Source organism: Rhinatrema bivittatum, chromosome 8, assembly GCF_901001135.1.
Source record: "Rhinatrema bivittatum chromosome 8, aRhiBiv1.1, whole genome shotgun sequence".
Taxonomy (NCBI): domain Eukaryota; kingdom Metazoa; phylum Chordata; class Amphibia; order Gymnophiona; family Rhinatrematidae; genus Rhinatrema; species Rhinatrema bivittatum.
In genome coordinates this window covers 18634036-18654466 of record NC_042622.1, presented here as the reverse complement: position 1 = coordinate 18654466, position 20431 = coordinate 18634036, and the positions used below count along the sequence as shown (strand labels likewise).

At 49.3% G+C, this 20431-nt stretch overlaps 1 protein-coding gene across 2 annotated transcripts in view; it reads left to right on the top strand.

Moving 5' to 3' along the window:
• Window positions 1–20431, top strand: part of ZNF831 (zinc finger protein 831) — a 68255-nt gene that overhangs the window by 23971 nt on the left and 23853 nt on the right. For both annotated transcript variants that reach the window (XM_029613400.1, XM_029613399.1), the window contains exons 3-4: window positions 209–348; window positions 8541–8639. In XM_029613400.1, the coding sequence (XP_029469260.1) occupies window positions 209–348; window positions 8541–8639 (239 nt within the window). The remainder of the gene's footprint in view (window positions 1–208; window positions 349–8540; window positions 8640–20431) is intronic.

Below are 20431 nucleotides of genomic sequence, written 5' to 3'. Positions count from 1 at the left end.
GGCTTTTGAAAAAAGCCTTCCATGGGACACAGTCTAGTCGGCCCCAAGAAGAGCTTGTTGGACAAGGTGGAAAGAAGAGTTTTCTGAGGCAGTGAGGGCCGTCGGCGGAAGGGAACGTGCGTTCTGAGGCCACTCGCACTGTGAGCTGGCCCGTGGGCTCTTGCTGGTCTTTTCAGTCAGGTATATTTACAATTTCTTCTGTGCCTAGATACAGAAGACAGAGACCTGGCTCTGCTCATTTCAAGGCGCGCTGGCTGGGCAAACAGCGGCTTCCAAATCTCTCCGGCCTTCCACTCGCTGGCCAGAACCGGCGAAGGAGATACCCCTTCCCGACGTCCAGAGCCAGAGGTAAAGCGATGCTGCGTGTTACTTATTCAGATGGGCTTTGGGGTCTTCCTTTCTTGCTTGAGGTTTGTAACATTTTATTGCCTTGGCAGGACAAATTAAACATCAGAATACCTCTGCCATCACCACTTCAAAAGGACGCAGTAAGTCAGGAGCGAGCGGAGAAGACAGTGTTATTCCACGCATAACTTCTGCTGCGCCTATTGATCCTTCAGCTCCATTCAGAACTGAATTTGATTTTTAATTTGATTTGTTTTTTTTCAATTTAACCCCACAAACTGCACCCTGTCCCTGCCCATCCAGACCTCAGGCAGCTGTCTGTCCTCTTGCTGGGCGGAGAGGGGATCCAGAAAGGATAAGTGCCGCAGAGCCCTTATTCCTGGCATGTGGGATTTTGTCATCATATTCCATCTTCTTAGGCCGAGTAGGAAACGGAGCCTTGCAGCTCTGATCAGAACCTGCCTTTGGGTTTTGGTTTTTTTTAGCCATTCACCAGCTATCGCTATGAAAGTGGCAGCCAGATTGCTATCTCTGTAATGCTCCCAACCCCGGTTGTACTGTGGTAGAAACGGAACCCGTGTCCCCTGCTTGCCTGTCTGTACACTAGGAGCCTGATTTACTAAGCTTTAGTTCCCCAAGGATACAGAATGGGTCAAAAGCTTGAGTGAGCCAGGCTCCCAACAGTATGGTTCTAAACAGAGAAAGCTCTGACCCTGTTTTCCATCATCAGACGTCTGTGGGAGGGTAAGGGGGATTGTTTTGGGGAGGAGGAAATAATGCCAGGGAGAGGTGAGAGATGAAGTAGGGCTGGTGGTTGAAAGTTGTGGGTAACTAACTACACCTCTTGAGTTAACTGCGACACCTTTATTTATTTATTTATTTATTTATTTATTTTATTTAGGCATTTTGTATATACCGTCATTCCTTGTCAAGATCACAACGGTTTACAGCACATAGCTAGGATCAACACGTAAGGAGGGATTACAGAGGTAGCATTCACCAACAGGCATCAAATGAATGTTCCATTACATATTAACTAAAGATCTAGGGTATAGGGCATGGAGAAGAGAACATTTAATAATATAACGGATATCACATTTTAGACAGTAGGTTGTGTTGGGGTTCTTACATTCCCTCGTTAAATTTATACCTCATGCTTCAATTGAATTTCTATTGTCTTTCTTATTATTGTAGATGTCTACCTTCTGATGTTTTAAGTTAGATTATATGCATTTTTGAATAGCCATGGTTTTACCTCACATTTAAATCTCTTTCTATCTGGTATCAAATGTAACATCTCGGGTAGAGAGTTGCAAGGTTTAGGGCCCGCAATGGAAAACACACGATCTCATAATTGCATCACATGTGTGCTCCGTGTTGTGGGGACAGTCGGTGGTCCTTTATTTTGAGATCTTACTGTTTCACTGAGGTGTATATGGCTTATGTTCGTGGACCCTTGGGCCGGCTGAGTCTGCAGGTGTCGTGCTGTGGATATCCACAGTGGGCGTCACAGCCGGGAGGCGGCGCTGAGGAGAGACTTCGAAGAGGGCTTCACCACAGGAGGAACCCGTAGGGACCCGGGCCTCTTGGTCTTAGGTGGATCCTATGCGACCAAGGTTCAGAAGAGCAGCCTGCCGAGGTATCTGACGATGAGACGGCGCCCAGGAGGTCTGGAGAGACTTCACCCTTGGAAGCCCGTGGTCCCCCCGGGAGGAGCCCGTGAGGACCCGAGCCACTGGGGCTTAGGAGAACCCTCCGGGCAGGGATGAACAAGTAATTGCAGCAGTAGGAAGAGACGAAACCGAAGTCCAGGAACCAGCCAAGGTCGGGAGCCAGAAGTCAGATATCAGATGCCAAAACCAGGGACGGAAGCAGAAGCCGGAGTCGAAGAACAAAGCAAGGTCAGGAGCCAGGAATTAGACGTCAGGAACAAGCAGGAACCGGGAAGCAGGAAGCACAACTAGCTACTCCGAAGAGTCAACCTCATTGCAAGGCACTGGCTAGCTGTGGCTCCGGGTTTAAATAAACCGGCAGCGTCTGACGTCAGCAGGGAGGCGTCCTCTGTTTCCCCGCGCTGGCCCCTTTAAATAGAGAGCCCCTGCGCACGCGCCTAGGGGGCAGGGCCAGCAGCGGATCGCCGGCAGCGTCTCCCTCGCAGGGGGGACGCCGCAGTAGGCCACGTCTCAGGCCTGGGCGGCCGCGTCTTGGGTTCAGCGGGCCGGAGGGGGCTCCCGCAGACAGAGCGGACCGGGTGGTGAGTGGAGATCCCGGGGCACGACCCAGGATCACAACAGTACCCCCCCACCTATGCCCCCTTCCTGGAGGCCGGGGTTTACCTGGGTGATCCACATGAAACTGGCGGAGAAGGCCTTTGTCCAAGATGTTGGTGGCTGGTTCCCAGGAATTCTCTTCGGGGCCGTAGCCCTCCCAGGAAAGGAGATACTCCCACCGACGACAGTGGAATCGGACATCCAGGACGTCTTTCATGGTATACGTATCACCCTGTTTGGCAGTAGAGGTGGTTGGTTCCGGAGGCTTGGTCTGAAATGGGGAGAGGACCACTGGCTTGAGCAGGGACACATAGAACACATTATGGATCCTCAGGGTGGATGGCAATCGTATGCGGTAGGACACTGCCCCAATACGTTCTGCCACAGTGAAGGGGCCGACGTAGCGGGGCGCCAACCGCATGGAGGGGATGCATAGCTGAATATTTTTGGTACTTAACCATACCTTACTCCCTGGTTGGAAGACCGGTGCCGGTCGTCAGGACCTGACAGCATACTCTTTAGATTTGGCAGCTGTCCGACAAAGCTTTTCCTGGGTTGAGCGCCAGAGGTGGGGCAGTTATCGGGCCGTAAGTTGTATTGCAGGAGACGGCACTATCAGAGGCAACGGTAATGGAGATCTGGGAGTCTTCCCATAGACCAATTGAAAAGGGGACCGGTTGGTTTCAGAGTGTTTATGGTGGTTATATGAAAACTCTGCCCAGGGTAACAAGGCGACCCAATCATTTTGGAGATCCCCGACAAAGGCCCAGAGGAAGGCTTTTAGAGTTCGGTTGGTACGTTCGGCTTGGCCGTTGCCCTGAGGGTGAAAGGCGGTAGTCAGATCCAATTGCACTCCGAACTTCTTGCAAAGGGCCTTCCAATATTTCGCTGTAAACTGAGGACCACGGTCTGAAGTGATGTGCAAAGGAAGTCCGTGCAGTCGGAAGATATGCTGAGTAAAGAGATTGGCCAACTCGGGTGCTGTAGGTAGTTTAGCGAGAGGCACTAAGTGAGCCATCTTTGAGAATCAGTTGACCGTGACGCAGATCACGGTCTTCCCATCAGAGGGTGGCAATTCCACGATAAATTCCGTGGAGAGGTGGGTCCAGGGCTCAGTAGGTATGGGTAGCGGCTGAAGGAGACCCCAGGGATGACCCTGCAAGGGTTTTTGCTGGGCGCAGGTAGGATATGACTGTACGTAGAGCTGGACGTCTCTCTTGACCTGCGGCCACCAGTAGAACTCAGTCAGAAGTTCTAGTGTCCGATCAGTACCTAGGTGCCCTGTGGTCAGGGAATCGTGGGCCCATGCTAACACCTTTCTCCATGAATAAGCGGGCACCGCTGTCTTACCCACGGGGGCCACCTCGGATGCGGCTAAAAGAACCTTGGCTGGGTCGGGGATGTATTGAGGCGTGTCGATGGTATCGTCAGTCTCCGTCGTGTGGGAAAGGGCATTCGCTCGGATGTTCTTAGCTGCCAGTCTGTAGCTGAGGGAAAAATTGAATCGGCTGAAAAAGAGGGACCAGCGCACCTGCTGTGGATTAAGGCGCTGGGCGCGGCACAGGTACTCCAGATTTTTATGGTCGGTGTAGACGACCACTGGGTGCTGGGCTCCCTCCAACCACTGGCGCCATTCCTGGAACGCTAGCTTGATGGCCAGTAGTTCTTTGTCTCCTATGCCGTAGTTTCTCTCTGCGGGGGAGAGAAACTACGGCGTGAGAAATAGGAGCATGGCAGGGATTTACCAATCTTGGACAACTGGCTTAAGACGGCGCCGACTGCCATGTCGGAGGCGTCAACCTCCACGATGAATTGGCGTTGAGGGTCCGGGTGCCAGAGGCAGGTGTCTTGGAGAAAGGCATTCTTCAGATCCTGAAAGGCTAATATGGCCGTGGCCGACCAATTCTTAGCTTCGGCCCCCTTCCTTGTAAGGGCTGTCAGCAGGGCCACCATGCTGGAATAGTGGGGATTAAATTGCCGGTAGAAGTTAGCAAAGCCGAGGAACCGCTGCAGCGCCTTGCCTCCCACAGGTTGAGGCTAATTCTTGATGGCGGCGACCTTCTCTGGGTACATATGGAAACCTGTGGAGGATACAATGTATCCCAGAAAGGGTAATGATTCCCGTTCAAATTGGCATTTCTCCAATTTTGCATAAAGCCGATTTTCTCGCAGTTTCTGAAGTACTTGACGGATATCTTGGCGATGTGCTTCCAAGTCCTTGGAGTATATTAAGACGTCATCAAGGCAAACAATCACTGAGGTGTGCAGCATTTCCCTGAGTACCTCGTTCATGAGGTTCTGAAACACAGCCGGGGCATTGCAGAGGCCGAAGGGCATGATGAGATATTCGTAATGGCCGTCTCATGTGTTGAATGCGGTCTTCCACTCGTCCCCGGGCCAAATTCTCACCAGATTATATGCCCCCCCGGAGATCCAATTTCGTGAAGACCTTGGCTCCTTGTAGCCGATCCAATAGTTCTGGAATCAAGGGTAGTGGGTAGAGGTCATGCCGCGTAATGCTGTTCAGACCGCGGTAATCAATACAGGGTTGGAGAGACCCGTCCTTCTTACCTACGAAGAAGAACCCAGCTCCAGCTGGGGAGTTGGACGGTCTGATGAACCCTCGGTCCACTTTTTCTTTGATTTAAGCGGACATGGCCTGGGTCTCCGGGAGTGATAGTGGGTAGATCCTTCCTCGAGGTGGCGTGGTGCCCGGGATCAGGTTGATTACACAATTGAAGGGCCGGTGCTCGGGGAGTTGCTCGGCCTTCTCTTTTGAGAATACGTCTCGGAAGGCGTGGTACTGGGGTGGTAGCGCTAGTGGGGTTGTCAAGAGTGGTATCAGCGGTCGAGGCCGGGCAGACAGACATTCATTAAAGCAGGTCGGCCCCCAGGACGTAATCTGGAGGGAGTCCCAACTGATCACGGGAGAGTGCTTCCGAAGCCATGGCAGGCCTAACACGACTGGATGAATGGATTTCTCCAGGATGAGGAACGAGATCTCCTCAAGGTGTAGGAGACTGGTGCGGAACGTTAGCGGCTGAGTACGAGTGGAAATGGTTCCTGGAAGTGGGGTCCCCTAAATCGAAGACACACGTAAGGCGGGTTTCTGAGGTTGGACCCCAAGCTGGAGTTGCTCTACCAGGTCCCGGAGGATAAAGTTCTCCCCGGCTCCGGAGTCCACCAGGGCTAGAGTGTCGAAGTTCTTGTCCGGGAGAATCAAGGTTACTAGAACAGTACATGGGGAGGCAGAGGTGGTGTTACCTAGAGTTAACTCCCCGACTGACTCTAGGTCAGAGTGTTTCCCAGACGCTCGTGACAGCAGGCAAGAAATTGCCCCTTGCCCCCGCAATAAAAACACAGGCCATGGGCCCGGCGCCTTCTCCTCTCCTCTTGGGAAATCAGACCCCGGCCCAACTGCATGGGTTCTGCATCGTGTAGCCCTGGGGAGGCCAGAGGAGAATGCCTGGTTTGGGGAGGCGTGATTCCGGAGCCCCCGAGTTCTTGAGTGGGTCTCCTCTTCCGGAACCGGTGTTGGATGCGGCAGTCTACGCGGCCAGCCAGGTCAATAAGATCATTCAAGTCATCCGGGAGATCCCTGGCCACCAACTCATCCTGAAGTCGTGGAGAGAGCCCCTCCAGGAATATGCCGTGCAGGCTATCGCTTCTTCAGTTCAGCTCGGCAGCCATGGTCTGAAACTCTAAGGCGTACTCTGCCAAGGGACGGTTACCCTGCCGTAGCTGGAGTAATTCAGACGTGGCCGTGGGTCCGCGGGAGGGCTCGTCAAAGATCCGTTGGAAAGAAGTGACGAACTGAACTAAGTTGGCTAAGCGAGGATCCTGGTGCTCCCACAGGGAAGAGGCCCAAGCCAATGGCCTCCCATCCAAGAGGGATATAATGTAGCTCGTTTTGATCTGGTCAGTGGGAAACTGCGCTGGTAATAGGTTGAAACGGATATAACATTGGTTCAAGAATCCGCGACACATTTTCGTGATCCCTGAGAACTGCGAAGGTGCTGGCATCTGTATGTGCGCAGACAGCCCTGCATTAGGGATGGCTACCAGTACAGGGGAACCAGAAGTGGTGACTCCTTCCACCCGGTCCGCTAACCTCTGCACAGTTGCCACCAGTGAGTCGAGGCAAGTTTGCTGCTTTTGCAACCTCTATGCAATTCCCTAATGGCTTTCAAGGTCAAGAGGTCCACCGGGTCCATGGCATTGTAAACTGTTATTCGTGGACCCTTGGGCCAGCTGAGACTGCAGGTGTCGTGCTGTGGATACCCACAGTGGGCGTCACAGCTGGGAGGCGGCGCTGAGGAGAGACTTTGAAGACGGCTTCCACTGGAAGCCTGAGGTCCCCCCAGGAGGAGCCCATAGGGACCCGGGCCTCTTGGTCTTAGGTGGATCCTATGCGACCAAGGATCAGAAGAGCAGCCTGTCGAGGTAATCCAACGATGAGACGCCCAGGAGGTCAGGAGAGACTTCACCCTTGGAAGCCCGCGGTCCCCCCCCGGGAGGAACATGGAAATGTGCGTTACTGATATTGCACAATAATACCTGCGTTGAGTCCTGATTTTGGCATTTAATGCACATTAAGACTTTATCTTAGCTTAGTAAATAGGCCTATGAATTTGAGATATCCTGAGACTGAGCTAAGACAAAAATTGCCCTCTTCAGCAACCAAGCTGAAATTCTGTTTACTTTCAGTTATTGCAATATCTTAACCTGGTTAAATACCCACACGCGTGTGGCACACATGAGTACATACACACAAAAGGGCTGAGTTAGCACAAATTTGAAACTTGTGAGCAGTAGCAGCCGATCGTCAAATCTTCAACCCTAGCTACTATCCAGTTGTCAAAGCTTCACCGTTACCTAGTGTCTAGCTGTCAAAACTTTAGTCTTAGTGATTGTCTACTCATCAAGGCTTTGACAGCTACTGACGGTTTGTTAAGGCTTCAGTTGTAGCTATTGTCCAGTCATCAAGAATGAGTGGAGTAGCCTGACTTGCCTGGTTGGAGCAGTAGACTGAGAACCAGGGAAATCAAATTTTAAATCTCATTTCTCCTGCTGCTGTTTCTTGTGACTTTGGGCAAGCCATTTTGCTCTCTGTTTTATCTAGTACGAAATTAAGATTGTAAGCCCTCTAGGACAGGGACCTAGTTACTATACCTGAATTGAACTTATCTGGCGTACGGGTTTGGAAAGGTGCATAATAAAATCCCAAGTTAGCCTTAGCTACCATGCAATTATCAACCAGGGGCACCTACAGAAACTTTTTCAGGGATGGGGACGAGGCATAGCAAAAATAAAGGGATATAGAAAAACAAAATGATATAGTTTAAAAAACAATTAGTCATTAAAATTCATGGAGTAGCAGTAAATGACCCCCATTGCCCACCCCTCCTCTGTGGGCAGCCATGTTGTCAAGGCTTCAATCTTATTCATCAAGGCTTGCATCTTAGCTACTGTTCAGTTATCAAGGCTTCAACCCTAGCCACAGTCCAGTCACCAAGGCTTCAGTCTTAGTTAGTATCCAGTTGTGAAGAATTCGACCTTGCCTATCACTCAGTCGTCAAAGCTTCAATCTTAACTGCTGCAGCTGAGGTCGAGATCTCAGTGATTGGTGCTTACTGCTCATAAGTTTCAAACCTGTACTAATCAAACCCCTTCATGTGCAGTTTATTAACCTGATGGCTTGTGAACTCCTTTAAGAGCACTGTAGACCCTGTTTGCTTTCTTTACTCCTTAATTTACACTGGACCAGATGTTCACACCAGAAGGCCAGAGCCATCGTGCATTCATTTACTGAGTACAGCATGCCGGGGATGAGACTGAAGATACTTTGGCAATGAATTGACAGGATGAAACAGGATCGTGTTAAAAGATGGTTTATCTAGTGCATTGCTGCTATTCTGTAAACAGGGATGGTTTCAAAGAGGACCTTGGTGCCCAGATGTAGCAGAAAGCAGACCCCAGCGAGCGCAGCCAAGATCGCCAGTGGAAGAGCACTTTGGGATAAAGGTATGCGTTACTTGTACATCATTGGGTTTAATGTGCTTTCTGGGATCAGAGTGGAATAGCTCTGAACTGTATTATGCCCTAAACTGTTGGACTAGCACATGAGCTCAGTCCCCCATCGTTGGGTCAGATGACTCAGGACCGCTCCTTGCTACTGAGAAAACTCTCCTTTGATTCTCTGTATAAGTTCCCTCCGTTCCACTCATGGTTACGGGTGGCTTGCTCTGTTTCTACAATTGCACCATGCTGGGAAGTGCTTAAGGGCAGCTCCTGAACCTTCCCATTTGGGATTCACTTTTCAGTCACAATGAACCTACCAGGGGACTCACCACCACATGAAATTGCTCCACAACACAAATCACAACGTGGTGCTAATACCGCCAGTGCTGCTACAGATTCCAGTCTTGGTCTTCGGTTTTGTGTTTTTCATATTCCTGCTCAGGTAGCCACACAGTGGCTGTGTGATAGCCAAGTAACCTTTGTAGGCTGGAGGCATGAATCACACTGACTCAGTCCTTCTTTCTTAAAAGGATTCCACTTTATTAACCACACAAGCATTCACAATCTGCAGAATGCTGACTTCCAGCAGCGTACTCACAGCTTTACTGCAGGACAGAGATGTTTCAGGAGCTGCCTTCTCCTGGAGACCCGGGGGCCTCATGTTCCCAGCTGGGTTCGCATTCTTATTCCTCCTCCCAAGGGACCCGCCCACAGAGCTCTCTCTCTCTCTATGGCTTTTAAAGTGGACTAGGTGAGATGTCTGGTCCCACACATGTTAAAGAGGGATTGTAGAGCCACTCCTTTAAGGTAGCTTTCCCATGTGATTCCCCTGCAAGTCTTCTGGGACCCAGTAATTGGTCTGGATCCAGGGTCTTACCAATCGATGAACTTATTATTCTTGAAGCCGTGTGTGTGAGAGAGTGTGTATGGGGATGGTGGTGGCTACAAGTATTTCCTTTTTGGACAGTCTGAGGGCTTGAAAACATGGAAAGGAAGCACATGTCTGGCCTCCACTGGGGGCCACGTTTCTAATAAGAAATAATTATCCCTCCTGCAGGGGTGATATCTCCAGCATTATATCATTCCCATTCTGCAATCTCTCTCTCTATTCCCTTCCTTTCACTTTCTGTGTTCAGTATAAGCTTGGCATCATCGTTTACACTCTGCAGGTGTGGCGATATTAAGTTGGAGGTCCCGAAAGTTTTGAAAAGCAAAAAAAAAAAATTTGAAGTCGGCCCGCGGCTGTCGGGTCGAAAACCGTATGCTCAATTTTGCCGGCGTCTGGTTTCCGAGCCCGTGGCTGTCAGCGGGCTCGAGAACCGACGCCTGCAAAATTGAGCGTCGGCTGTGAAACCCGCTGACAGCCGCCGCTCCGGTCCAAAAGGAGGCGCTAGGGACGCGCTAGTGTCCCTAGCGCCTCCTTTTGCCTGTTTTTACTGCCGGGCCTCATTTGAATAGAGAATCACGCGCACAGGAGAGTGGCCTGTGCGCGCGCCGGGAAAGCTGGCATTCGCCCGCTCTCCCGTGGACTTCACTGTATCGGCCGGAGTGTTAGATCAGTATGCTCCTGTTTACAAAATATATGCAGATGACATACTGATGTTTTTTCCCTTTAACATCAGGTTTTCAAGCTGCACTGACGTTAATCACACTGTTTATTAAAAATAAAATCATGGCTGTCATCTAATCAATTGGAACGTAACCTAACAAAAACAGAGGCCATGTAGATTTTGAAACAGCCGCCTCCTAGTAAGTGTTCAGGATCGATTCATTTAGTAGAACAGTTTGTGATTTAGGCTGTCAGATTATCTCTCTCTTAAGCTATGTGCCTCACTGAAACATGTTAGCATGTTCAGGGATTTTTATAAGTTACATTTGTTGTTGCTATGTAAGCGATGTTTTAGCATGTTCTGATTTTAAATTAGTTGTTCAGGCCTATCTTTTAACCGCTGATGGTTGTTGCAATGCCCTGTTGATAGGTCTTCTCAAATATCACTTACGAGCTATCCAGTTGTTACAGAAAGCTGCTGCTGCTCATCTAGTGCTCGGGGTGGGCCTAGAGATTATCTGACTTCAATGCTGGTTAAATTACATTGGTTACAATATTTAAAATTCTAGTACTGATCTTTAAAACCATCCAGGAAACCGGTCCATCGCTGGTAACTATAAATGAGCCTCCATGGTGGTCTCTCTGCTCCCAAGATGATCTGCTTTTCACCATGTACTGCCCCCAAAAGCTAGTTTGAGATGTGGAAACACAAGGAAGGGCTTTTTCCACGATTAGGGCCCGACTATAGAAGCACCTCCCCAAGCCCGGATTTTGGGATGGTTGAGCTGGGGGGTGGGGGGGGGGGGGGGTCCTGGGCATCGCCAGCATCCCTCGTCCCATGATGGCACGGCGGCATTGAATCCCATCCAGCTGTGGGCCGAAGAGTGTCCTGGTGACCTCGGCGGACACCATCCTGACATGGCTGAAGAGAGGCCTGGTGACCACTGCGGGTGCCGCCCTGCCGCAGCCAAAGAGAGTCCCGGGGGGGGGGGGGGTTGCCATCAGGTTTGGGGGGGTGCTCTTCGCCCAGGGTGCCAGGTGCCCATAATCCAGTCCCCGGCCCCACCTAAACAGTCAAGACGGATTCAGGATGTAAAAGCTTTTCGAAAACAATTGGAAGCTTCCTTGTTTACTCGGCCTTTTACCGATGTTCAGGGATGACCTGGGATTTTAATGTAAGTCTGCTCTTGAAGGTCTGCTTGTTTATTTTCTTATACGTTTGTCATATGATGTTTCGAGTTCTTTTGTATGCCGCTTAGACCGATTTATTTGATATATGCGGTTTCTAAGTATTGTTAATAGATAAACAGTAAGTAGGGATGCCTCTGTCACCAGGAAGCTGTGCTGGGTCCTCACCCCTGCGTGTCTGTGTCCCTGTCTTTACGGATGCACGGCACTCGTCCCTTGTTGACTTAGAGTTGCTGGGGAGCAATAATCATAACCATTTATTTATCGAGTTTTATTCACCGTCATTCGGTTTCGCCATCATAACGGTTTACAATCACGAACTCGTTTCAAGGAATGCGGTGTAAAAGTCTAACACAGCTTTCTTTTTTTTTTTTTTTTTTAAAGATTTGAGGGGAAAATGGAAAAGGGGAAACGCTTTTAAATTTCCTTCTTGAGTTCTAGGAAATAACATCCCACCTAACGCTTTGTCCTCACTTAAAAGCAAATTTTTTAAAAGCCCTGGGCTCACCGAAACTGGGGGGAGACAGGCGCACAAGTCTGGCTGCAGCACGTCGAGTGGATTTTAAAAGTTGTCCGAGGACGCGCGCGTCTCCGGCTGCACGCACAAGGAAAAAGGTTTGCAAAAAGGGGGCGGGGAGCGGGCGAGCCCGGGGGAAAGGCCAGGAGACGTGCACGTAAATACTTATCTGCACAGGTGCGCGCCGGAGTCCCCTGCCTCCTAACTTTACCACTGCTGTGGGTGGCGTGTGTAAGTCATAAAACAAAAAAATATCTAGGGCAACCAGTGAGATTTTAAAGGTCGGGGCTAACAGGGGGTTAGGGAAGCTATTAGGGGGGGTTTGCAAGTCCTATCCCTAAACTGGGCAAACTGGGAACGAACGAGGAAAACGGCAAATAGCATCGGCGCTTGTCCCTCATAAAGTTTCCTGACTTACGCGGAGAAGTCCATTAACTGCTATTAATCAAGTTTACTTAGGGAATAGCCACTGCTATTAATTGCATCAGTAGCGTGGGATCTTCTTAGTGTTTGGGTAATTGCCAGGTTCTTGTGGCCTGGTTTGGCCTCTGTTGGAAACAGGATGCTGGGCTTGAGGACCCTTGGTCTGACCCAGCGTGGCATTTTCTTATGTTCTTAGATGACGACATTTGCGCGCACATGGTCGCACGTCCAGCCTATTTTATAATATGTGCGCATATACCTGCATATGTTATAGAACGGAGGCATCTTTGGACGCGAGCCAGCAAATGCACGCACACGTGCGCCAGTATTAAGAGCTGCCATCCCTGCATTTAGGAAAAGGACAACCAAGTCTGCAAAAATACTGGAGAAATTACCCACAAGAGGGTGGTAAAGGCTCATGCTATGAGGATTACCAGGTCCCCACCCTTCTCTCCAGTCTGTCCATTGAGCAGAGAGCGTTAAGATGTTTTCTGCAATCTGTCAGGTGCATTACGGAAAGATATTCATAAAGGGGAAGATCACAAGATTTGATACTGGGAAACCTTTTTGCTTTAGGTAATAAATAACCATTTCTTTGTTCAGTTTTTTTTATCTGCTTTTTTTTTTTTAACAAAATCTTTTTATTGTAAAATGTGTCAGCTTTATTATTTGCAATAAAATATACTGAATATGTAATGCAACAGGTATCTTTCATGATAGATTCAAATTCCTGACTTTTAGGAAGGAAAAGCTGTAAAATGATTATGAGTGGATCCGTTTCTCAGGAAAAAAAAATCCATAAAAAAGACTTATTATCTCAATAAAACCTATTTTACGACATCGCTAGGAAAGTACATGAAATATAGTTAATGTTTTAATTGAGATGAAGTCATTTCCTATCGTCCTCTCTCAGCAGGTTTACAAATGTGAAGAAAGATCTTTCACGTGCCATATGGTTGCGCCCCTTGGAAATGCTCCCGGCTTATTTACATACTTGGAGGTCCACATTCAGCAGTGGGCGGAGCTGGAATTTATCCGTGTAACTTTAAGTGAGAAATTCAGTGGGACTTACTGGGGTAACCTTAGGCCAGCGTTTTCTCTGACCAGACTTATTGGTGTAAATTTATCTGCTTAGTGTTCGGTATTGGTGCTACCTGGTTTAAGATTTAGCCACGCCTCTCGATGGTGCCCCGCCCTCTGTTCTACCTGGTTTAAGATTTAGCCATGCCTCTCGATGGTGCCCCGCCCTCTGTTCTATCTGGTTTAAGATTTAGCCAAGCCTCTCGATGGTGCCCCGCTCTCTTTTCTACCTGGTTTAAGATTTAGCCACGCCTCTCAATGGTGCCCCACCCTCTATTCTACCTGGTTTAAGATTTAGTCATGCCTCTCGATGGTGCCCCGCCCTCTGTTCTACCTGGTTTAAGATTTAGCCACGCCTCTCGATGGTGCCCCGCCCTCTGTTCTACCTGGTTTAAGATTTAGCCACGCCTCTCGATGGTGCCCCGCCCTCTGTTCTACCTGGTTTAAGATTTAGCCACGCCTCTCGATGGTGCCCCACCCTCTGTTCTACCTGGTTTAAGATTTAGCCACGCCTCTCGATGGTGCCCCGCCCTCTGTTCTACCTGGTTTAAGATTTAGCCACGCCTCTCGATGGTGCCCCGCCCTCTGTTCTACCTGGTTTAAGATTTAGCCATGCCTCTCGATGGTGCCCCGCCCTCTGTTCTACCTGGTTTAAGATTTAGCCATGCCTCTCGATGGTGCCCCACCCTCTGTTCTACCCGGAGGGAGGCGTAAATTCCCGCGCGCCAGCGGGCCTCCTGCGCGCCGGGCCGCAACCTGGGGGCGGTTACGGAGGGCATGGCCACGCCCCCGGGCCGTAGCCACGCCCCGTACCCGCCCCCAAAACGCTGCCGACACGCCCCCGAAACGCCGCGACGACCGGGCACGCCCCCGACACGCCCCCGACGAGAACCCCGGGACTTACGCGAGTCCCGGGGCTCTGCGCGCGCCGGGAGGCCTATGTAAAATAGGCTTCCCAGCGCACAGGGCCCTGCTCGCGTAAATCCGCCCGGTTTTGGGCGGATTTACGCGAGCAGGGCTCTGAAAATCCGCCCCATATTGCATGCTGAATATCTGCAGGTATTTTGGCATTTCTGTATCTCGGGAGCTGTTGAAGACAGGAGGCTCTCTTTACCAGGTGCACAGCTCCCAAAGCCTGAAATGTGGTGCGTGCAATAAAGTGAAGCTTCAGGGTCATGGAAGGCGATGCGACCATCCCAAAACGTCAAAGAAGAGAATACAGAGAAAACTCTTTGGTTTCGGGGACAGATGCAGCAAAGGGCTTTCCCCTCATTACATTCAGGCACTGAAGTGCCAAAAAGCGGAATACAAACCAAACCAAAATACGTTGTCTCTGCAGGAAAAATGCTTATTGCGTCTGGCCCGCTGTGAATCAAGAACTGCAAACCCCAAGTGAAAAGCGTGAGGCAAAGCTCGGGCCTGCGCTGCGTGAGGAATGGGCAGGCAGTTCTGTGAATGCACGCGTGCTGCACGCATGGGTAACAGGGCCCCCAGCGGAGTCGAAACCTACGAGCAGGCAGGTTGGGGAAGGCCTGTGCTATTGCGTCTCCTTTGCCTATCTGCTCTGAATACAGAAGTGAGGTGCGTCCCCTGAAAGAGGCTGCACAGGAATAGGCATTACGTCTGGCGTACAATAGCCGTGACAAGTAGATTTAGTTTATGGGGGTCTGGCTTGGCCACTCTTGGAGGCAGGATGCCGGGCTCGGTGGACCCTGGGTCTGAGCTAGCATGGCACTTCCCGACGGGCACAGTTAGGGTGCATATGGGTATGGCAGTCCTTTTAAAGAGCCAGTGCCGCTTGTCCTCTCCTGCACAGCTGTCACATCACTCCCACCCTCATGCAAAGCAGCTTTCCCCCTTTCGTTCACACCCTCTCTTACACTGCACACTGTTTCTTCTTGTGTGCAATTTTGCCCGCATGTGCTTTTTAATTAATCTTAAAGGGCTTCTCAGCACTCCCCGGGCAGCTGGATGCCTTTCCTCCCCTCCCAGACAGGATTTACACAGCAGAAGCAGCTGTGAATAAGCCACTTCAGCCTGACAGCTTTCAGTCTGGGCCTGAGGGGCAAACATCACAATCTCCTGTAATCTTTCCATATTCTGGTAGGAATCCGTCTTCTTTCAGCGATGGCCGCTGCGCCCTGCAGGCTGACCCTGGCCTTCTGCGTGGAGCTCCCAGTTTCCCGCTGCTTCGTGGCAGCTGTTAAGGTCCCAAAGTGTAGGCTTCGAATGATCGACGTTATTTCATTGGGTTTTTTTTTAATGTGTATGATTTGTGGAAGCCATTCGGGAACCGTGAGCCTTTGTGACCTGGTGCTTTTGCTTCTTGTTTCTGGGGACGTGCGCACCTTTCCCCCGGAATAATTCTGAACGGTCCCAGCTAAGATTAAGATGGCCCCTGCTTCCGAGCTGTTCGATTGTGCTCAGCCTCAGCCCGTGGCCCCTTGCCCATGGTACAGGTTGCGTAGGTGGGGGAGGGGGGGGGGGAGCTGAACCTTGCCAGGCCAGACCTGAGGTGCGGGGAGGGAGCCTGGAGTGCAGTCTGTGCTCGGGTGGGGGGATTTACAGATTGGGAAAACCGAGGCAGGCTATGGCACAGCTCCAGTCCTCTAGGGCCACCACCCGGCCTGGTTCTCAAGAACAATCCCAACGAGCAGGGGCGATTGCATTGCCTTGGCTGAAGGGCCCAGGAGTGGGGGAGACAGGACCTGGCTGCAGGAACCCAGGAGAGGAAAGAGGCATCATCAGCCTGGCTGCAGGGGGCGCTTCAGACAGACAGAGCGGAGCGGCTGCTTAGTTGGGCGGGGGAGTGCACTCGCTGTATATTTCTAATGCCACCACCTGTTCCCCTCCCCCATCCTAAAATACTGGGGGATGGGCTACGTTTCGTTGCATTCATGCCATGACAGGGTCCTTTTATGCAGATTTGCATGGGCACCGCGAACCCCACCCAGGCTGCAGACCTGGGGTCCTGCGTTGCTGATTTACCCCGGAGTGCGGCTGAAGTGCCGTTAAAACCGGGGGGGGGGAGGGGGGTGCTGGCCTGGGCTCTGTTACATCTGCGTGCTTACGACTGGAGGGAAATAAACCACTGTGCATTGGACGCTGACAGTGGCCCGAGTTTTATGGAACTGCTGCTGTGAGTTTGTGAGAAGATTAATATTGTATATCCTAAACTGCAGACAACTGGTCTGTGTTAGTATTTATATATACAGCCCTTCCCCCCGGAAAGAAAGAAGTGTGCGTGATGAACGGGGAGCAGCCAACCCCCTACCTCCAAAAAGGACATTGAGGAGCCACATTTTTGATGATTTGGATGCAGGTTTCTGAAATGTAGCCTACATCTAAAATGCAGGTGAAGGAGGGGCTCTGACTGAGTAAGTTGTGGGAAAAAGTCCTCCCTAAGCACACACAGCCATGCACAGAAACTCAGATACTCAGCCATGCACAGAAACTCACATACACACAGACACAGCCATGCACAGAACTCAGAGATATACACACACACACAGCCATGCACACACAGCCATGCACTGAAACTCACATACACACAGACACAGCCATGCACAGAACTCAGAGATATACACACACACACAGCCATGCACACACAGCCATGCACTGAAACTCACATACACACAGACACAGCCATGCACAGAACTCAGAGATATACACACACACACAGCCATGCACACACAGCCATGCACTGAAACTCACATACACACAGACACAGCCATGCACAGAACTCAGAGATATACACACACACACAGCCATGCACACACAGCCATGCACTGAAACTCACATACACACAGACACAGCCATGCACAGAAACTCAGATACACAGCCATGCACAGAAACTCAGAAATATATACATACACACAGTCATGCACACATAGCTAGACACAGTAACTCAGAGATACACGCACACAGACATGCACAGTTTCTGTGCATGTCTGTGTATAGCTTTGTGTGCATGACTGTGTGTATGTATGTATCTCTGAGTTTCTGTGCATGGCTGTGTATCTGAGTTTCTGTGCATGGCTGTGTCTGTGTGTATGTGGTATTGCACTGACTTCCAAAATAAAATAAATATTTTTGAAAGCTTTGCATCTGGTTCTCCATTTCCTCACTGGTTCTGTTTTATTTTTTGCTGAAGTTGTTCTTGTTTCTTCTTCTTCTTCTCTTCTTTGCCTTTTCTCTTACACTGTGCTGAATTGTTTTTAGTTTGATCTCTTCCCTCCTTCACTTATCTCCTCTTCTGCCTATGTCTTCCCACTCTTCCCGTGCTCTCCTCAGTCATTACCCGGGTATCTCGTTTCATCTTTTGCTCTGTTTTTCCCATTCTCTTTGTTCTCTTTTCCCCTCCATTTCTGTGTCTCAAGTCTACTCTCTCCAGAACCAATCTCACACTCCCTCCTTTCCATCACATGAAAACTGTACCTAAATAAATCCTTGAACAAAACAAAAAAGGCACCTCTTCTGTATTTACTGGTATCATGGCTCAAAATAAATATATGCTGGCTTCAGTATACAACAATGCACCCAGCTTTATGTAAACGCCGCATCAGCCAGCCTGTCGACGTGTTCAATCTAAAGGACCTGAACCGTCCGGTCTGCACATCATTTGCGGCTTAACGGCTGTAGTCTGTATTGAAAAACACAATTAATTTCAAAGTCTTAAATGGGCTCAGAAGAGCTTGTCTAATGTATAGAATTTGCAACAAATCAGTTATATCTTCCGACTAACCCGGCAGCCACCTGCCGGTTGCACTTAGGTTCCCTCTGCGTCTGTCCCGGTTGTATGGTCAAGGGTAACCCAAAAAAATATGCAGTCAACTGTTTGAAATATTTAGTGATGCAGCAACATTAGCCTGCTTGAAGCATTCACTGAAATTCATATGTACCCCGACTGTACCGATTTAGCCAAAATTTGGCTAATGTTGCCGCATCACTAAATATTTCAAACAGTTGACTGCATATTTTTTTGGGTTACCCTTGACCATACAACCGGGACAGACGCAGAGGGAACCTAAGTGCAACCGGCAGGAGGCTACCGGGTTAGTCGGAAGATATAACTGATTTGTTGCAAATTCTATACATTAGACAAGCTCTTCTGAGCCCATTTAAGACTTTGAAATTAATTTTGTTTTTCAATACAGACTACAGCCGTTAAGCCGCAAATGATGTGCAGATTGGACGGTTCAGGTCCTTTAGATTGAACACGTCGACAGGCTGGCTGATGCGGCGTTTACATAAAGCTGGGTGCATTGTTGTATACTGAAGCCAGCATATATTTAATTTGAGCCACGATACCAGTAAATACAGAAGAGGTGCCTTTTTTGTTTTGTTCATAGATTATCACAGGACCTATTGAGTGCTCTTTTTTGTTGATTCCCCTAAATAAATCCTCCCATCCATGTCCACATAATACCAAAGAGCCAATATTCAGAAGGTCTGGGCACTTAGGGGGTCAATATTCAAAACTAACATTCAAATGGATAAATTGGAGTTAGATGGATAACTTGTGAAAGCTGGGTTAGTAACAGTGAGGCTGTGGGTTCACAGCCCCCCAAATTCAGTAATGGCTTGGATTGCTGCCTGTCTAAGACAGAGGGTGTTACTGATCTAAATTGCCAATTCGCTATGCCCCCTCACCACAAAAGCCCTAAACACTTCCAACAACGCAAAAAACACCCTGGTACACGACCGAACTCAAGAAACTCAAACAAGCCCTAAGACTCCTGGAAAAAAAATGGCGCAAAGACCCCACTCCTTCCTGCTTGTCCAATTACAAGTCAGCCCTACACAAATACCATACTGCTATACTTAAAACTAAAAAAGACTTTTATGCAATCAGAATCATGATCTACAAGTCAATAGTTTCCCCCCTCCTCCCCCCCTGCCGTGCCCCTCCCCCCCTTGCTCTTCTCCTTTTCCATCTGTGCCCCTACCCTCCCCCCCTGGAACTTTGCTGCACTTCATAACCCCTATACCACGTTCTCATTGTTAAAGATAAAGTTTTCTTAGTTTGTACAAAGTTTCTCTTTCTTTCTTTCTACCTTTTTCCTCCATAGCTATTTAGTTCTTTTATGTTATTATATATAATCTCAGAATGTTTTTACGATGCTTATATCTTACATCATTTGCTTTAACTATGATATGTTGTTCTGTTCATTGTATTTTCCTCCTTTCAGTTCAATGTAAGCCGGTATGATGTGCCTCACGAATGTCGGCAAAGAAAAGTCTATAAATAAATAAATGCGAAAGCCCTCTTCTCCTATGTATCTGAGCTCACCAAAGGTCCCACTCCCACCCCAACAACCGCAGACACACAAGCGAAATGAGATAAACTTGCCCTCTACTTCAGGGAAAAAGTTGATAAACTCATACAACGCTTTCCCCCCACAGCCCTTCCATCCACACCCCTTACCACTACCTCACAAACTCCCTTTAACACTTTTGAACTGACCACATCCTCTGAAATTGAAACAAGACTCAAAAAAATGAAACCAGCCCAACACCACTCTAACACTATACCTACCAAAGCTCTACTATCTATCTCCAGCACCATAGCAAAACCTTTCGCTGACATCATAAACTGCTCTCTGTCCTCAGGAATTATACCTGACTCCCTTAAGCAAGCCACTGTCAAACCCCTACTTAAGAAGCCTAATCTGGACCCCAGTGACCTCGCCAATTTCCGACCCATCTCCAACCTTCCACTCTTATCCAAAGTACTTGAAAAAGTAGTAAACTCTCAGCTCTCTGATCACCTTGAGACACATAACATTCTCTTCCCTTCTCAATTTGGCTTCCGTAAACTCTACAATACAGAAACCCTCCTACTCTCCCTCACCGACACCATTTTGCAAGGCTTCGACAAAGATCACTTATACTTACTGGCACTACTTGACATCTCTGCAGCTTTTGACACGGTAAACCACAGCATACTCCTAACACGCCTCCAGGAAATTGGTATTTCTGACACCCTCCTCCTTTGGCTCAAGTCATACCTTACCAACAGGCTCTACAAAGTGAAAA